At 37.8% G+C, this 18949-nt stretch overlaps 1 protein-coding gene across 3 annotated transcripts in view; it reads right to left on the bottom strand.

Annotated features, from left to right (window-relative positions):
• Positions 1–2957: 2957 nt before the first annotated feature.
• LOC100064626 (zinc finger protein 709) overlaps positions 2958–18949 on the bottom strand; it is a 36774-nt gene continuing 20782 nt past the window's right edge. For 2 of the 3 annotated variants that reach the window (XM_005611858.4, XM_070274004.1), the window contains exons 2-4: positions 14045–14171; positions 13778–13838; positions 2958–6358 (exon numbers count right to left, since the gene is read on the bottom strand). In XM_005611858.4, the coding sequence (XP_005611915.1) occupies positions 4738–6358; positions 13778–13838; positions 14045–14171 (1809 nt within the window). In that variant the 3' untranslated portion in view covers positions 2958–4737. The remainder of the gene's footprint in view (positions 6359–13777; positions 13839–14044; positions 14172–18949) is intronic. The other variant, XM_070274005.1, reaches the window with a different exon arrangement.

Genomic DNA, 18949 nt, shown 5'->3' with positions numbered 1-18949 from the left:
CCATCGGTGGCTTCTCTAACTGAGTGCAGTACTGGAGGAGAATAGTTTGGGTACAAGAATGCCTTGGGCGATTCATGTCCAGCAGGGTAGGTTTGGCGACTCTCGGATGCATCATGGGAGGCTGCTGAAGCCTCTATGGTAAGTGGATGTGGGGAGACACTCCTGGAGTGACTGTTATTTTGACAAATTCTAGAGCCATTTGTTTCCCCGTTCAAAGTCAGTCACTTGTAAGTGCCGTGTGAATAAGGAAGCAAGCAGATCTGATAAATATGTGACAGCTGGACAACTGTGACTGACAGAATGTGCCCATGACATGGGTCCTACCACTGCTTCTGTCACCTTCTCAGCTCACAGGCCCCCTGTGTTGCCTCAGAGAAATTTTGCAGAGTGGGACGTGTTAATTTCTAAACATGTCTGCAAGTAAGCAGGCACAGAGTAGGCTTGAGTTGGGAAATGAAGGGCTGGAAATGATCTATGGGTAATAATGGAAAGAAATGATGCTAAAGCACATGAGTGAGGATGTCCCCAGATAGGTCCCACTTAGGAGACAGCTTTTGTTTCAGAACCACAGAATTTCCCAAGACACATCCACAGAACCTGATTTAAACTCAAAGATTCTGGGAGCCCTGTCACTTCACTCCTGTTATGAGTATGAGCTGAGGGCAGGTGCAACCCTAGGGGGTGTTTCCTCAATTAAGACAGGGTTGCCAGAAACGCCTGTTGAGGACTGAGTCCTTCTTCTCAGCCCTTCAATTCTCCTAAGAAGGATCCCAGTACTAGAAAGAAGTGTTGAATGCATAAAAACCAAGGATCAGGAGAGTTCAACATTCTCCTAACATATGAAAGTGATTCTGTTACTCATTTCCTATTAATTATATAAATATATAATATTTTAAGTATAGTTGTAGATTTTCACAAATGTATATTAATCTTGCCATCAAAAGATGGAAAAAAGGCCATCACTGAAAAGAACAGTCCTGTGGTGCCCATTGAAATGACACCCCTGAAACAGGTAAGTTAACACTAAAAAAATTGGGAAAATTAATCATTTGTTTTGCTCCTTTATTAAATCTTGACGCTGTGACTGCTGTTTCTCACTTTCCCACACCATGTGCTGGACATCTAAGCACATGGAAAGGAAACCTGTGATCAGCTACCTGGGCTCGGGGGCTTTGTGGATCATTGAAATTAAAGACTTCCAGCCACTCCTGTGATGAAAAGATGTTGAAAATTTCCCATTTCTCCCTGTATACTAAATTAGGATGTTACTCAAAATGAAATCCTCTCTCTGCAGCTCACTCAATTATTCCTTGGCTGACTGCCTCTAAACACAGTGGACTTGCATAGATGTCACTCTACTCATAGAATTCACTCAGGATGAGCCAGAACAGTGCAGATGAAGGCAACTGTTTCTCTAAGTGGGAGGAACTCCATGGTTTGATGGGGTGTGTGTTGCACACTCAGTCTGTACAGCAGCAACATGAAAATGCCAAAGATTACATTTTAAATATTTAAAGGAAAAATAAATGACATTAAACACAAAAAGATACCACAAATATCTGTGGCTGAAATCAGTAGGAAGTCTCCAGTCCCAGATAACAATGATGATGGCATCCTCCCTCACTCCTACCCTCATAGAAAAGATACATACGCACCTAAGCCTCCCTATTAGCTCAATGCTATTTTTTTACTTTCCTTCAAAGCCCTTATTTCCACCTTATAAGACAAGGGCTTATCATTTATAAATCATCTCTCTATCCACAAACACATAAGCACCAGGACTGCAAGAACTTGTTTGTTTTATGCCACTATATCCAAATCCTACTGTGCCTTATTTTTGCTAAGTTGGGTACAGACTCTACAGTGCACGGCAGGTGAGGGATGCTGAAACACTAGCATCAAGAGCACAGTCGCTGAGAAAGAAAGGAAGGATTGGCACAGTGGTCCTGTCTCTCTCCCTTGTCTCCTCTCACAATTTACCTAAACTCATAGGCCTCAGTTAAGTCATAAGGAAGATATTAAAAATATTATGTAATCTACTAAGAAGTTAATTTATCTATGCTAACTGACATACTTTATGGTAAACAGTGTCTAATACACCAGAGCAAATACATCATGTTTTGACTGTAAGTAGGAAAGGCAAAGCTGTTCCAGAGGACCAGGAGCTGGCTGCATCCACTGCAAGGCCAAGTCTTACCCTGCTAAAGAGAAAAATGTGACATCCTTCATCAAAGGTACACAGTTACTAAGACGAAACTCAAAGTATTTTGTAGCCATGTCAGTAAAAATTGTAAAAGATAAAATTCTAAACCATAAAGATGACTGATAGTTCCTTCTTTTTACAAAAATGACTGACTGGAACTTCTGACAAATTATTTTTAGCTCCACTACATTGATTCTGCCTTCTAGAAGACAATAATTAGGATTACCAGACAGAGAATTAAGTTGACCTCCTCACATCATTCAACACGGAAAGTGGCCTGCCTCCTTGAACAGCAGTCACACCCACAAACACAGGCCACAATCTTGTAAGCAGTCCTTCTGAGCTCCCTGCTGCTGTCAGACCTCACAGTCCCCTATGGTCTGTGTCATTCTTTAGACTTCATTACACAGTGCTCTTTGCCTACAGGTGCAATCCTGCAGGTCTCTGGCAAGAGGACACTGAAAAAACCATGAGTTTTAAGTGAAGAATGAAAATTAGTTTCATGACAAAATTTGTAGCTGTAAAGAATAAAAAATACAGTTTGCCTCAGGAAAAACGATCTGAATTTGTAAGCACATGATAGAATTGACTCATAACGTATGTTTAAATGAAGAAAACTGCAAAATGTATCTGAAAATCCATAATTAAAATGGATTTTAATATTTTCTCTGAAGAAATGAAAACCACAATATTTATTAGCACACAATGGATTAGAATAGTTGACAAAATAATCAATGAAACAACTACAGAAGTCTTCATTTCACCAAGAAATGGACATATGTTTAATGACATACATTCAAACATTACTGAAAACATATTGAGAGAATACATTCAGCTACAAGTAACAGGAAACACACACAGCATCTTCCTGACATGAGAGAGGTGACTGTTCTCACGCAGAAGAACTGGGTCAAGGCAGCACAAGGCAGCAGAGAAACAAACTCGCAGGTCTTTCCTTTTATGCCCCATTGTAGATATTGCAGTGAATCAGGAAAACATGCTGACTGGCACTATTAACAGCATAAGGTGTTTCCTATACAACTAGACATCACCCAGAGAGGAGGGGAACCAGAGAACACTCCCAACCACAAAGGTCTGGATTAGTCTCCTGGTGGACACAAGAGGCCTTACAGAAAAATCCTAACTCTAATGGATCTTTGATGTGAAACTTGTGAAAACATCAGTGGAAAATACATCTGTAAGAAAACGGAAATCAAACAGTTGGTGGTGATTTTCAAGATACTCTTGACTAGAAGGGCAAGAAAATGGGCTGGAAAGTGGTTTCCTTGAGGCTCCTACGTAACTGTCTCTCTCCCTGTGTGGTGGCTCCAAAATCTGACTAACACCTTGTTTGCTTCTGCCTTTGAAACCTCATGCATTGGTTTTTTTTTTTTTTTTGAGGAAGATTAGCCCTGAGCTAACATCTGCCGCCAATCCTCCTCTTTTTGCTGAGGAAGACTGGCCCTGAGCTAACATCCGTGCCCATCTTCCTCTGCTTTATATGTGGGACGCCTGCCACAGCCCGGCTTGACAAGTGGTGCCATGTCAGCACCCGGGATGTGAACCTGCAAACCCCAGGCCACTGAAGCGGAACATGCAAACTTAACTGCTGCGCCACTGGGCCGGCGCCAGGGGATGCATTCTTAAAGATCTAGTTCTTCATATTACCCTCACTGACATAACACAATAGAGTGATATGTCCAGCTCTAGATTTTCTTGCCCTCTCAAAGGCCTCTACTTAATTCAAAGCCTCTTCACCAAATACCACTCAGAAGGAAGGACAAAGAGCAAAGGCCCAAACATGAAAACAAGAATTCCCAGGAAACTATACTCTTTGATAAACTTGCCGCACATAAAAATTTGTTTCAACTGTTTAATAGTATGGAAAATAAAAACAGGCTCCTATACCCATCAGCCTGAAAATAGAGCTTTCTCTAAGAAAGGTCTGATACATACAGTGGATGAGGCATATCCAGGAACCGCAATACAAGGCCAGTAAGAAAATCTCAACAAATACAAACTGTCATTTTTCAATGATGCCTTAATAGAACAATTAAAACCTTATGAAAAAATTAAACAGAAAATATTAACTGATAAAGGAAAAACCACCACCTATTAATTTTTATGTACTATTGATGAAGGATGACCTGCAGAGTTCTCTCACCTCAATATTCATTTCTGAAAGTAATTAATAGAAATCCAAAATCCAATGCTGCAATTTGAGAAAGAGCCTTGGTAAACAATATATTTACGACTTTTATGACAACTCTTTCAAGCTGAAAGTTTTCTAGAACATTATCGACAAGTTAATTTCCATCAACCTTTCTCATAAGACTTAAATTTATTATTTCTTCCTGGTGGGAGTTTCACATAGAAGAATGTGGGCCAATTGAAGTCTTTCCCACACTTTACATTCAAGAGGTTTTTATTAAGTGAGTCCTTTCATGCCTTCAGAAAGAACTGGGATGACAAAAGCTTTCCTACATTCTTTACATTTATATGATTTTTATTCTAGTGTGCCATCTCACATATCCTCAAAACTTTTCATGAGGAATAAAGGCTTTGCCACTTTCCTGACATTTATAGGGTTTCTCTCCAGTATGAATTCTTTCATGTCTTCGAAGATATCTGAGAGAAATGAAGGCTTTTCCACATTCCTTACAATCATAGGGTTTTTCTCCTGTATGAGTTCTTTCATGTATTCGAAGAGAACTGGAAGAAGTGAATGCTTTACTGCATTTTTTACACTCATAGGGGTTTTTGCCAGTATGAGCGCTTTCATGTTTTCGAAGAGAACTGGTATAACTGAAGGCTTCCCCACATTCCTTACACTCATAGGGTTTCTCCCCAGTGTGATTTCTTTCATGTATTTGGAAACCTCGAAGAGAAACAAAAGCCTTACCACATTCCTTACATACATAGGGTGTCTCTCCTGTGTGAATTCTTTTGTGCATTTTTAAGGAACTGTAATCACTGAAAGCTTTCCCACATTCTTCACATTTATACGGTTTCTCTCCAGTGTGCACTCTCATGTGTCTTCGAAAGTCTGTGTGACAAATGAAGGCTTTCCCACATTCCTGACATTCATAAGGTTTCTCTCCAGTATGAGTTATTTCATGTCGTTGAACAGAACTAGAACAACTGAAGGCTTTACCACATGTTTTACATTCATAGGGTTTCTCTCCAGTGTGAGTCCTTTCATGTCGTTGAACAGAACTGGAACGACTGAAGGCTTTACCACATGTTTTACATTCATACACTTTCTCTCTATTGTGACTCCTTCCATGCAGTTGAAAGGCACTGGGAGAAAAGAATGCTTTCTCACATTCCTTACATTTATAAGGTCCATCTCCACCGTGAGTGACCATGTGTGCTTCAAGCTTTGTGAGAGTTAAACAATCTTTCCCACATTCCTTACATTCATAGGATTTCCCTTTAGTATGAATTCTTTCATGTCTTCGAAGAGAACCGGAAGAAGTGAATGCTTTACTACATTTTTTACATTCATAGGGTTTCTCTCCAGTGTGAGTTCTTTCATGTCTTTGAAGAGAACTGGGACAAGTGAAGGCTTTACTACACTTTTTACATTTATAGGGTTTCTCTCCAGTATGAGTTCTTTCGTGTACGTGAACATTACTGGAAAATTTGAAGGCTTTACCACATATTTTACATTCATAGGGTTTCTCTCCAGTGTGACTCCTTTCATGTATTCGAAATGCACTGGGATAAATGAATACTTTCCCACATTCCTTACATTTATAGGGTTTCTCTACAGTGTGACTTCTTTCATGTATCTGAAGTAAACGGGAACAACTAAGGGTTTTCCCACATTCCTTACATTTACAGGTTTTCACTCCATTGTGAATTCTTTCATGTGTTTCAAAAAATTGGAGATAACAGAAGGTTTTTCCACAGTACTTACATTTATATGGCTTCTTTCCACATTTTTTATATTCACATGGTTTGTGTCCAGTGTGACATCTGATGTGCCTATGAAAGGATGAATGACGCATGAAGACTTTTCCACATGCACTGCATTCATGTGGTTTCACTCCAGTAGTTTTCTTGTTCAGATTGAGATTTGGAATAAGGCTCAAGTTTTCTCCACGTTGACTACCCTCTTCACTTTCACAGAGTCTCTCTATCGTATGACTTCTGTAAAAGACAAGAAGAACATTACTGCTGACTTCTTTATTAATGATTTTATATTTATTATTATGATTTATAGAAAAAATGTAGGTTTTCTGCCTTGTCTGAATTGCCTGAAATTGAACATACTGAATGCTCTGCAAGAAGACTTCACCTTTGCTACTGTCAAAACAGTAATATTCAAGAGTGATGACAGCATTATGCTGGAGTGAGCTCTTCCCTTAGACGCTCCCTCCTCACATACAAAGAAAAGGACATTCATAAACCAACAGAAGACATTCACACAACACAAAAGACGTCTGAGAGACCCACACAGCCATATGTCTGAAGGTGAAAGTGCTGGACACCCCCAGGGCAAGTGGAAGTGGGTAAGGGGATATCCTTTCCCTCCTAAACAACAGCGACTGGGGCATGGGACCACATGAGGCTCTGGAAAAAGAGGGGGGAGAGGTAGCTCTCCGCAGGAACACCTTCACTTTCCAAGTTCCCTCAAAGCCTCTGGGAAGGCCCCACACAGAGGTGGCTAAGCTATTGTGGCAGCATCTTCATCAAGCCAAAACCCTAGGAGCAGATAGCAAGGGCACAGCAAGAATGACCCTGGGATCACACAGGAAAAAGCAAGCGGCCCTCCTCCCACCCAGTGCTCCAGCTCAGGTGGTCAACCAGAGCACTCATGCACAGGTTAGAAAAGCAGCAGCGTCAGCAACCTAGCTGGCAATCACAGACAGGACGTCAGCACAGATTCCGAAGACAGGCACAGACACCAGCTGTCACAGGGGGTTCCAAATACAGAGCTCTTGACTCCCACCCCAATGGCAACAGGTGGAAGCTGTGACCAGATACTGTCACTATGCTAAGGCACAAATCCACGCCATCAAATAATATGAATAAATAAATTAATAGGCCAGAAGGAAAATGACAAGCACTCAGAAATCAATCCTGAAGTCACAGAAATTTATTATCTAACTGACAGAGAATTCAAAATAGCTACCATTAAAAAGAAAATGAGTTACAAGACAATACAGATAGTTCAATGAAATCAGGAGATAAATTAAAGAAGAAAGGGAATTCTTCAAAAAAGAGATTGAACCTATAAAGAAAAACAAATCAGAAGTGTTGGAAATGAAAAATACAGTGAACCAGATAAAGAAAAACCTGAACTCCCTGAATAACAGAGCTGATATTTTGGAGGACAGAAGGAGCAGACCAGAGGATAGAAATAGAAATGCTTCAAATGAAGGAGAGAGAAATAAGACTAAAAAGAAACAAAGAAATTCTCTGAGAAATATCTGTCTCAATTGGGAATGCAACACAATGATAATACGAATTCCAGAGGAAAAAGAGAGCAGAAAGCTTGTTCAAACAAATAATAGCTGAGAACGTCCAAAACCTGGGGAAGGAGCTGGAAATACAAGCAAAAGAAGCTAATGGAACACAAAATTACATCAATGTAAAAAGACCTTCTCCAAGGCATATAGTAGTAAAGCTGGTCAAGGTCAATGACGAAGAAAGAATATTAAGGGCAGCAAGGCAGAAGAAAATAACTTACAAAGGAACTCCTATCAGGCTTTCAGCAGGTTTCTCAGCAGAAACATTACAGGCTAGGAGAGAGTGGAATGATATATTCAAAATAATGAAAGACAAAAACTTTCAGCCAAGAATATTATATCCAGTGAAAATTTCCTTCAGATATGATGGAGAAACAAAATCTCTCCCAGACAAACAAAAGCTAAGGGAATTCATTGCCATAAGACCACCCCCCTCCCCCCCCCACACACACACACAAAATGCTGAAGAAGGCGCTCACCCTGAAAAAAAAGAAAGGGTTTACAAAGCCTTGAGAAAGGAGATAAATAGGCAGACAAAATCAGAAAATTGCAGCTCTGTATCAGAACAAGTTAGCAAACACTTAATTACAACATTAAAGATAAAGGGAAGGAAAACAAAAAATAAATATAATCTCATCATTTTAACGACAAACTCACAAGACAAGATGGACTAAGTTGTGACAACAATAATTTAGTAGGGGAAGAGGAAAGGGACGTAGTCAGCTTGGTCTAAGGAAATAGGCTATCAGAAAAAAGACTTCTCATCTACAAGTGTTTTTATAGAAATCACATGGTAACCACTAAACAAATAATTAGAACAGAGACATAAACAATAAATAAAGAGTAAACTGAGAAAAACATCATAGAGAACTACCAAACTGAACTGATAGTCTGAAATACCTGAGACGAGAAACAAGAGAAATACAGAACAACCAGAAAATGAGAGATAAAGTAGCAGCATCAAACCCTCATATATCAATAATCAGTCTAAATGCAAATGGATTGAATTCTCCAATGAAAAGACACAGAGTGCCGGGATGGATTAAAAATCAAGACCCAACAATATGCTGCCTCCAGGAAACACATCTCAGCTCCAATGACAAATATAGGCTCAGAGTGAAGGGATGGAAGATGATACTCCAAGCTAATGGCAAATAAAAGAAAGGTGTTGCCATGCTTATATCAGACAAACTAGACTTCTAGACAAAACAGGCAATGAGAGCCAAAGAGGGGCAGTATATAATGATAAAAGGGACACTCCACCAAGAAGACAGAACACATAAACATATATGCACCCAACAGAGAAGCACTAAAGTACACAAAGCAACTATTAACAGACCTAAAAGGAGATATTAACAATAACACAATAATAGTAGAGGACCTTAACACCACACTTATGTCAATGGATAGATCATCCAAACAGAAAGTCAACAAGAAAATAGTGGATTTAAATGAAAAAGTAGACCAGATCAACTTAATATATAGAGAACACCCCATCCAAAAACAGAATACACATTCATCTCAAGCGCACATGGAACATTCTCAAGGATAGATCATACGTTGGGAAACAAGGCAAGCCTCAATAAATTTAAGAAGATTGAAATCATATCAAGCATTTTTTCCAACTGTAATGCTATGAAACTAGAAATCAACCACAAGAAAAGGCTGGGATAGTGACAAATATGTGGAGACTAAACAACATGCTACTGAACAACCAATGCATCACTGGAGAAATCAAAAAATATCTGGAGACAAATGAAAATGAAAATACACCATACCAACTCATATGGGATGCAGCAAAAGCAGTCCTAAGAGGGAAATTCACAGCAATACAGGCCCACCTTAACAAACAAGAAAAGTCTCAAATAAGCAATATTAAACAACACCTAACACAATTAGAAAAAGAAGAAAGCCCAAAGTCAGCAGAAGGAGGATATAATAAAAACTAGAGCAGAAATAAATGAAATTGAACAACAACAAAAACAGCAGAAAGGATCAATGAAACAAGGAGTTGGTTCTTTGAGAAGACAAACAAAATTGACAAACCCTTAGCTAGACTCACTAAGAAAAAAAGAGAGAAGGCTCAAATAAATAAAACTAGAAATCAAAGAGGAGAAACTACAACAGATACCATAGAAAGACAAAGGATTATAAGAGAATACTATGAAAAACTATATGCCAACAAATTGGACAATCTAGAAGAAACTGATAAATTCTTAGACTCATACAACCTCCCAAAACTAAGGCACAAAGAAAGAGAGAATCGGAATAGACCAATCACAAGTAAAGAGATTGAAACAGTAATCCAAAACCTCCCAAAAAATACAAACCCAGGATCAGTTTGCTTCTCTGGAGAATTCTACCAAACATTCAAAGAAGATTTAATACCTGTCCTTCTCAAACTATTCCAAAACAATGAAGAAAATGGAATATTTCCTAACACATTTTACAAAGCCAACATCACCCTCATCCCAAAGCCAGACAAGGACAAAACAAAGAAGGAAAATTATAGGCAAATACTGCTGATGCACATAGATGCAAAAATCATCAACAAAATATTGGCAAATCAAATACAGCAATACATTAAAAAGATCACACATCATGATCAAATGGGATTTATACTAGGTACGCAGGGATGGTTCAACATCCACAAATCAATCAATGTGGTACACAACATTAACAAAATGAGGAATAAAAACCACAGGACCATCTCAATAGGTGTGGGAAAAGCATTTGCCAAGATCCAACATCCATTTATGATAAAAACTCTCAATAAAATGGGTATAGAAGGAAAGTACCTCAACATAATCAAGGCTATAAATGACAAACCCACAGCCAACATCATACTCAACAGGGAAAAACTGTCACCACTCTTACTCAACATAGTACTGGAGGTTTTGGCCAGAGCAATAAGACAAGAAAAAGAAATGAAAGGAATTCAAATTGGCAAGGAAGAAGTGAAACTCTCATTGTTTGCAGATGACATGATTTTATACATAGAAAACCGTAAAAAAATCCATTGGAAAACTATTAGAAATAATCAAGAACTACAGCAAACTTGCAGGGTACAAAATCAACCCACAAAAATCAGCTGCATTTCTACATTAGCAATGAACAAACAATGAAGAAAATGGAATATTTCCTAACACATTTTACAAAGCCTTAGCAATGAACTAACAGAAAAAGAACTCAAAAATACAATCCCATTTACAATCGCAACAAAAATAATAAAATACCTAGGAATAAATTTAACTATTGAGGTGAAAGACCTAAACAACGAAAACTATAAGATGTTATTGAAAGAACTCCATGATGACATAAAGAAATGGAAAGATATTCCACGCATGGATTGGAAGAATAAATATAGTTAAAATGTCCATACTACCTAAAGCAATCTACAGATTCAGTGCAATCCCACTCAGAATCCCAATGACAATCTTCATGGAAATAGTACAAAGAATCCTAAAATTCATATGGGGAACAAAAGACCCCCAAATAGCTACAGCAATCCTGAGATAAAAGAACAAAGCTAGCGGCATCACAATCCCTGACTTCCAAACATATTACAAAGCTAAAGTGATCAAAACAGCATGGTACTGGTACAAAAAAAACAGGCACAGAGATCAATGGGGAACAGAATTGAAAGCCCAGAAATAAAACCACACATCTATGGACAGCTAATCTTCGACAAAGAAACTAAGAACATACAATGGAGAAAGGAAAGTCTCTTCAATAAATGGTGTTGGGAAAACTGGTCAGCCACATGCAAAGGAATGAAAGTAGACCATTATCTTTCACCACATACAAAAATTAACTCAAGATGGATCAAAGACTTGAAGGTAAGACTCTAAAACCATAAAACTCCTAGAAGAAAATACAGGCACTACACTCTTTCACATCAGTCTTAGAAGGATCTTTTCAAATACCATGTCTACTCAGGTGAGGGAAACAAAAGAAAAAATTTAACAAGTGGGACTTCATCAGACTAAGGAGCTTCTGCAAGGCAAAGGAAACCAGGAACAAAATGAAAAGACAACCCACGAACTGGGAGAAAATATTTGCAAATCATATACCCAACAAGGGATTAATAGCTAAAATAAAGAAAGAACTGACAGAACTCAACAAAAAAACAAACAACCTGATCAAAAAATGGGCAGGTGTGAAAAGAAACTAGAATCAAAACAAAGAGACAACGCACCAATTGGGAGAAAATATTTGCAAATCACATATCTGACAAGGAGTTAATCTCCATAATATGTAAGGAACTCACAGAACTGAACAATAAAAAAACAAATAGCCCAATCAAAAAATGGGCAGAGGATATGAACAGACATTTCTCCAAGGAAGATATACAGATGGCCAATAACCACATGAAAGATGCTCAGCATCACTAATCATCATGGAAACACAAATCAAAACTACACTAAGATACCACCTTACGCCTGTTAAAATGGCTATAATCAATAAGACTAAAAATAACAAATATTGGAGAGGGTGTGGAGAGAAGGGAACCCTCACACACTGCTGATGGGAATGCAAACTGTGCAGCCACTATGGAAAACAGCATGCAGATTTCTCAAAAAATGAAAAATAGAACTACTATATGACCCAGCTATCCCACTACTGGGTATCTACCCAAACAATTTGAAATCAACAATCCAAAGTAACATAAGCACCTCTATGTTCCTTGCAGCACTATTCACAATAGCCAAGACATGGAAGCAACTCAAGTGCCCACTGACCAATGATTGGATAGAGAAGATGTGGTATATATATATACAGAATGGAACACTACTCAGCCATAAAAAAAGACAAATTCATCCCATTTGCAACAACATGGAAGGACCTGGAGGGAACCATACTAAGCAAAATAAGCCAGACTGAAAAAGACAAACGCCATATGATTTCACTCATATGTGGAAGATAAACAAACACATGGACAAAGACAACAGTTCAGTGATTACCAGGGGAAGTGGGGTTGGGGGTGGGCACAGGGGTGAAGGGGAGCACTTATGTGGTGACAATCAAGAAATAATGTACAACTGAAATCTCACATTGACATAAACTATTATGAACTCAATTAAAATTTTTTTTAAAAAGGGCAGATATGAACAGAAATTTTTCCCAAGAAGATATACAGATGGCAAATAGGCACATGAAAAGATACTCAACATCACTAATCATCAGGGAAATGCAAATCAAAACTACAGTAGGATATCACCTTACACCTGTTAGAATGGCTATTATCACCCAGACAAAAAATAACAAATGTTGGAGAGGGTGTGGAGAAAAAGGAACCCTCAAACACTGCTGGTGGGAAAGCAAACTGGTGCAGCCACTATGGAAAACAGTATGGAGATTTCTAAAAGATTAAAAATAGAAATATCATACAACCCAGATATGGCACTACTAGGTATTTATCCAAAGAACTTGAAATCAACAATTCAAAGAGACTTATGCAGCCTTATGTTCACTGCAGCATTACTCACAACAGCCAAGATGTGGAAGCAATCCAAGTGCCCACCGACTGATGTTTGGATAAAAAAGATGTGGTATATATATATACACAATGGAAAACTACTCAGCCATAAAAAAGACAAAATCGTCCCATTCACAACATGGGGGGACCTTGAGGGTATTATGTTAAGTGAAATAAGCCAGACAGAGAAAGACAAACACTGTATGACTGCACTCATATGTTGAAGATAAACACACACATGGACAGAGAGAATAGTTTAGTGGTTACCAGAAAGGCAGGCGGTTGGGAGGTGAGAGTAAAGGGTGAAGGGTGAAGGGGAACATTTATATGGTGACTGACAAATAATAATGTATAATTGAAATTTCACAATGTTATAAACTATTATGATCTCAATAAAATAAAAAAAAGTGATATTCATATAGAGTTTATTGTTTCCAAGTGAACTGTTTTGCAAACCTTGAACTATGTCACATTTAAGAAAGTATATTTCCTGAAAATTTTCTAATAATAATTAAACTTGAAGCAGGGATTATTTGTTCTGTTTGCTACTTTTAAAAATTTCATAACATGCCAGGATTCTCACCTGAGACACTGCTTTCTACTGTGAGTGTGACTCACCTTAGTTTTCTCCCCTGGGTTTTGTACCAATCTTCAATGTCACGATCTTCCCATTGTTCTCCTAAAAGGCAAACCCAGAAAAAAATAATTCTAAAATATTAGAAATTATAGAAAAATTATTAGATTCTAGGTCCATGATGAGCTGTGACCACGTCTAGTCTATTTACCAACATCCTCCCTTTCCACATTCCACATTTGGAACAACACTGATGGGCAGGAAAGACTTGTTCTCTAATTGACTAAGGGAAGGAATGTCCTCAATCTTACCTACTGACGCCAGGTTCCTCAAGGTTTCCCACATTTCATCTCTGTAGAGTTTCTTCTGTGAAGGTTCCAGTAAAGCCCACTCCTCTGGGGTGAAGATCACAGCCACATCCTCAATGGTCACTGAGCCCTAAAAGACCACATACATGTGTAGAGGAGGATGCATAAGACTGACGGCACTGGGGATCTACACTCCATTAGTAGGGAGGTTACATATGATTCTTCTGCAAACATTTATTCTATGTCATGATCATAAAAAACTCATTGTTTTCCTGTACACACTTCATCCTCAACTTAACAGCATTATGAATACATGGAAATTATTTACACATTTTTGCTGTGGTCACATTTCATCTTATTTCTCTCTGATGGCAGGGTCCAGAGCAAATTGGGAAATGCTATACATATGAACCAAATATTATCATTTTAAGACTGATTCCTCGTGAGGAATATTCTTATATCTTCTTCCTGATTACCCACCATTTACAGCACTCCATGAGGCAGAGGGCCAAATCTGCATGACATTTCAATGAATAAAAACACAGTGAAGAACGGGAAGGTTACTCTTCTATTCCCATCACCAAACATGAGAGTCCAGGTGGCCCGTAAAAATTAAACTTTTATCAAGGTCCAGCTGGCTATACTGTCAAGACGTACTTCAGGCCCTTATATTTATATTCAGCTGCCTGAATGTAAATATTCTTGCGGGGAAGCATAGCTTTTAACTTGTGTAATATTTATCACAGACTCTGCTCTTCCTTTCTCTCTCTCTATGACTTGATGGGGCTAGAAAGTCATTTGGAACTTAGAGTTCAGACATAGGAAGAAGGCATGACAACTTAGACCATACAATCTGTACACTCATGTGCCTCGGGGCTCCAGCCAATCTTTAGAACATAGAGTGAGATAATAACGTGCCGGAAGAGCTCTTTCCAGGCCAACCCTAACAGTGGACCCTGGGCCTTGCTGTGCCTGAGGAACAGGTGAAGAGCCGCAGATTGCAAGTGAGTTCACCGAAGTCCACAATGATTTCATGTTGAACATTAAACATGAAAACACCAAAAATGCACGCCGAATAATAGCATCTTCACACTAGACAAAAATCAAAGACAAAGAAATATATCAAAGGAAGCCAGAGGGGAAAACACACCTTAGGTATAGAGAAACAAAGACTGGCATTCAACTGGACTTGTTTTCAGAAACCATGCAAGCAAGAACAGAGTGGAGAGAAATGTTTAATGTTTTGTAACTTAAAAACCACCTCCTAGAATTCTCTGTCAAGCAAATTTATCCTTCAAAAATAAGGAAAAATAAAAACAGACAAAAAGTGAGGAAATTTTTCATTAGTATTCCTACTTTGAATGAAACACTCAAAAATTTATCAGGAAAAATGTAAATGGTAAAGGTGGAGATTTAAAAAAGGAATAAATAAATGTAAAACTTTTTATATTTATTATAATTAACATAAGAGTTTAACACTAAAGGAAGCTGGCATAGGTATAAGAATTTCAGACAATACAGATTTCAAACCAAAGAAAGCCCAGAGATAAAGAGAGGCATTACATAATGATCAAGGGGTCCATTCTCAAGAGGGCACAGCAATCCTTGATGTGTATGTGCATGACAACAGAGGAGCAAAACACGGAAGACAAGCGCTGATACAACACAAGGAAAAAGAGATAAATCCACTACTATAGCTGTAGACTTCAACACTCCTTTATCACAAACTATAAATTCCAGCAGGCAGAAAATGAGGAAGGACAGAGTTTAACTGAACAGCACTCTACAACTGGATTTCATTGTAATCTATGGAATACTTAATGTAACAAAAACAGAGTACACATTCTTCTCAAGTTCACATGAAACATTCACCAAGACAGAACATATTCTGGGACCTAAAACACATCTTAACAAATTTGACAGAAAGCATACAAAATATGCTCTTAGACTGCACAGGCTTTAATCTAGAAATCAATAACAGCAAGATAGTTGGAAAAGCCCCAAATATATGGAGATTCAAAAACACACTTCTAAATAATAAATGGGATTAAACAAGAAGTCTCAAGGGAAATAAAAAATTATTCTAGACTAAATGAAATAAAAACACAACACACCAAAGGGTCTTGCACGCAGCAAAAACAGTGCCCGGAGGGAAATTTATGCCATCAAACAAATACACCGGAAAAAACAAGGATTTACAATCAACAATGTAAGCATCTACCTTAGAAAACAATAAAAAGAAGACCAAATTAAACCCAAAGCAAGCACAATATATGAAATAATAAAAATTAAGAAAAAATTAACATAATTGTGGGAAATCAATGGAGAAAAAGTTTTTAAAAAGCTGATTTCTTGACAAGACCAATAAAATGGATAAACCTCTAGTGACAATAACTAAGAAAAGATGGAACACAGAAATTACTAATATCAGAAAGGAAAGGAGGGGGAAATGAAAATTTTTTAATTTATGAAATCCAAAATCCACTTATGATAACAAACTAGTAATAGAGGGGAACTTTTGCTTCTTGAGAAAGATCTTCACAAATCCTGTAGCTAAATTCATAACATTTGTTCTGTAGGACATGACTGTCTCTGTGAAACATCTGAAAGAATCTACAAAAATACAGATAACTTTTGGAATTAATAAGACAGAATAGTAAGACTGAAGCATAATCCTTACAGACCCACACAAATATAATTAACTGGTCTTTGACAAAGGAGAAGAGGCAATTCAAAAGGAAAGTCTTTTAAACAAACAGTGTTGGACATAATGGAAATCCACCCACAAACACACATGCACACAAAACATGCAGACTCAGGCTTGACACCTTTCACAAATTTTAACTCAAAACAGATTATTATAGATCTAAATTTAAAATGCAAAAGTAATAAACTCGTAGAAGACACCAGAGGAGAAAATCTAGGTTATTTCGGGTTTGGTGATGAATTTTTAAATACAACACCAAAAGCAAGGTCCATAAAAGAAAAAAATGGTAATTTCATTTCATTAAAATGAAAAACTGCTCTGAGAAAGATACTGTTAAAAGAATGAAAAGATAAGTCACAGAGGAGGAGAAAATTTTTGCAAAACATGTGCCTGATAAATGACTGGTATCCAAAATATCTAAAGAACTCTTAAGACAACAGTAAGAAGAAAAACAACCCAATTAAAAATGGCAAAAGATCTGAACAGACAGCTCACCAAAGAAGACAGACAGGTGGGAAAAGCAAAATGACAACATGCTCCACATCAAATGTCACTGGGAAACTGCAAATAAAACAACAATAAAGTATCACTGCTTATTAATGGCTAAAATTCAAAACACTCAGAACATCAAATATTGGTGAAGACGTGAAGCTACAGGTAATCATCATTCATTGCTGGTGGGAATGGAATTTGGCAGGCCTACAATGGAAGACAGGAACTTTCTTTCAAAGCAAAATATACTCTTACTATGTATAGTAAGATCCAGCAATCACCCTCTTTGGTATTTTTCCAAATGAGTTGAAACCCTATGTTCACATAAAAACCTGTACATGAATATTTGTTAGGTGCTTTAGTTATAATTATCAACAGAGCTAAGCGAGATGTCCTTCAGTAAGTCGATCAGACAAGTGGTGCATCCATACAATGAAACACTGTTCCGTGATAAACAGAAATGAGGAATCAAGCCACGAAAACACATGCAGGAACCTTAAAAGTACATTGCTAAGGGAAAGCAGCCAATGTGACACAGTTATATACTGTATGATCCCAAGTATACGATGTTCTAGAAAAGACAAAAGCATGAGCCAGTTGAAAGATCTCCAGAAGTGAAGGATTTGGGGGTTGGAGGGAGGGATGAATCGACAGGTGAGCACAGAGGGCTTTGAAGGGAGCAAAACTATACTCTATGATACAGAAATAATAAATATGTCATTGTACATTTGCCAAAACCCAGAGATCATATAACAAAGACCTATACAAGTGTACCATTTTTTACCTTTTATACAGCAAAAGTTTTACCATAACTTTCTATGTTTAGATACACAAATACTTACCATTGTTATAACTGCCTGCAGCATTCAGTACAGTAACATGCTGTACAGGTGTGTAGCCTAGAAGCAACAGGCCACACCATAGAGCCGACGTGTGTAGGCTTGTGTAAGTGCACTCTAGGATGTTCACACAGTGACGACATAGCCTAATGACGCATTTCCCAAACATATCCTCGTGGTTAAGTGATGCAAGACTGTATCTGCTCTAGCTAGTTCTATTCGAGAATGTACTGCAGATTTTAACCAAAACCATTATGCAAAAAAGAAACTAAAATACATAAACATTGGTTAGAAAGATGTAAATGTATCTCTAATTCCACAAATCTTTTAAGAAAAGTGTAATGTCCACTAAAAAACTATTAGAACTGAAAATTGAGTTAGCAAAGTGATGGAATACAAGGTCAAAATACAAATCTTGCCATTTTTGCTTTTTACTCTATCGATATCCTTTATTACATAACTGGATTTTGAGATGTTAACCCAACCGTTCATCCCTGGAACAAATCCCACTCGGTCATGGTGTGTGAGTCTCTAACATATTCCTGGATCTGCTCTGCTGCTATTTATTATACTGGCCGCACAAAATGAATCAGTGTTCTCTCCATTTTAATTTCTTAAAGAGTTTGCGAAGAATCGGTAATAAAGAATCTTTGAATGTTTCAGAGAATTCTGAGTTAAAGCCATTTAGGCCGAGCCTTTCATTGTGGGTAGCTGTTTGTTTACTAATTCAACCCCCTCACTTGTTATAGTTCTATTCAGATTTTCCACTTACTCTTGATTTAGGTTCAGTAGTTTGCGTCTTTCGAGGAATTTGTCCGTTTCATCTCGGTTATCTAATTTATTGCCACACAACTGTTCACTGAATTCTTC

This window comes from Equus caballus, chromosome 7 (assembly GCF_041296265.1).
Source record: "Equus caballus isolate H_3958 breed thoroughbred chromosome 7, TB-T2T, whole genome shotgun sequence".
In the NCBI taxonomy this organism is placed as follows: Eukaryota; Metazoa; Chordata; class Mammalia; order Perissodactyla; family Equidae; genus Equus; species Equus caballus.
This window is presented reverse-complemented; position numbering and strand designations above follow the sequence as displayed.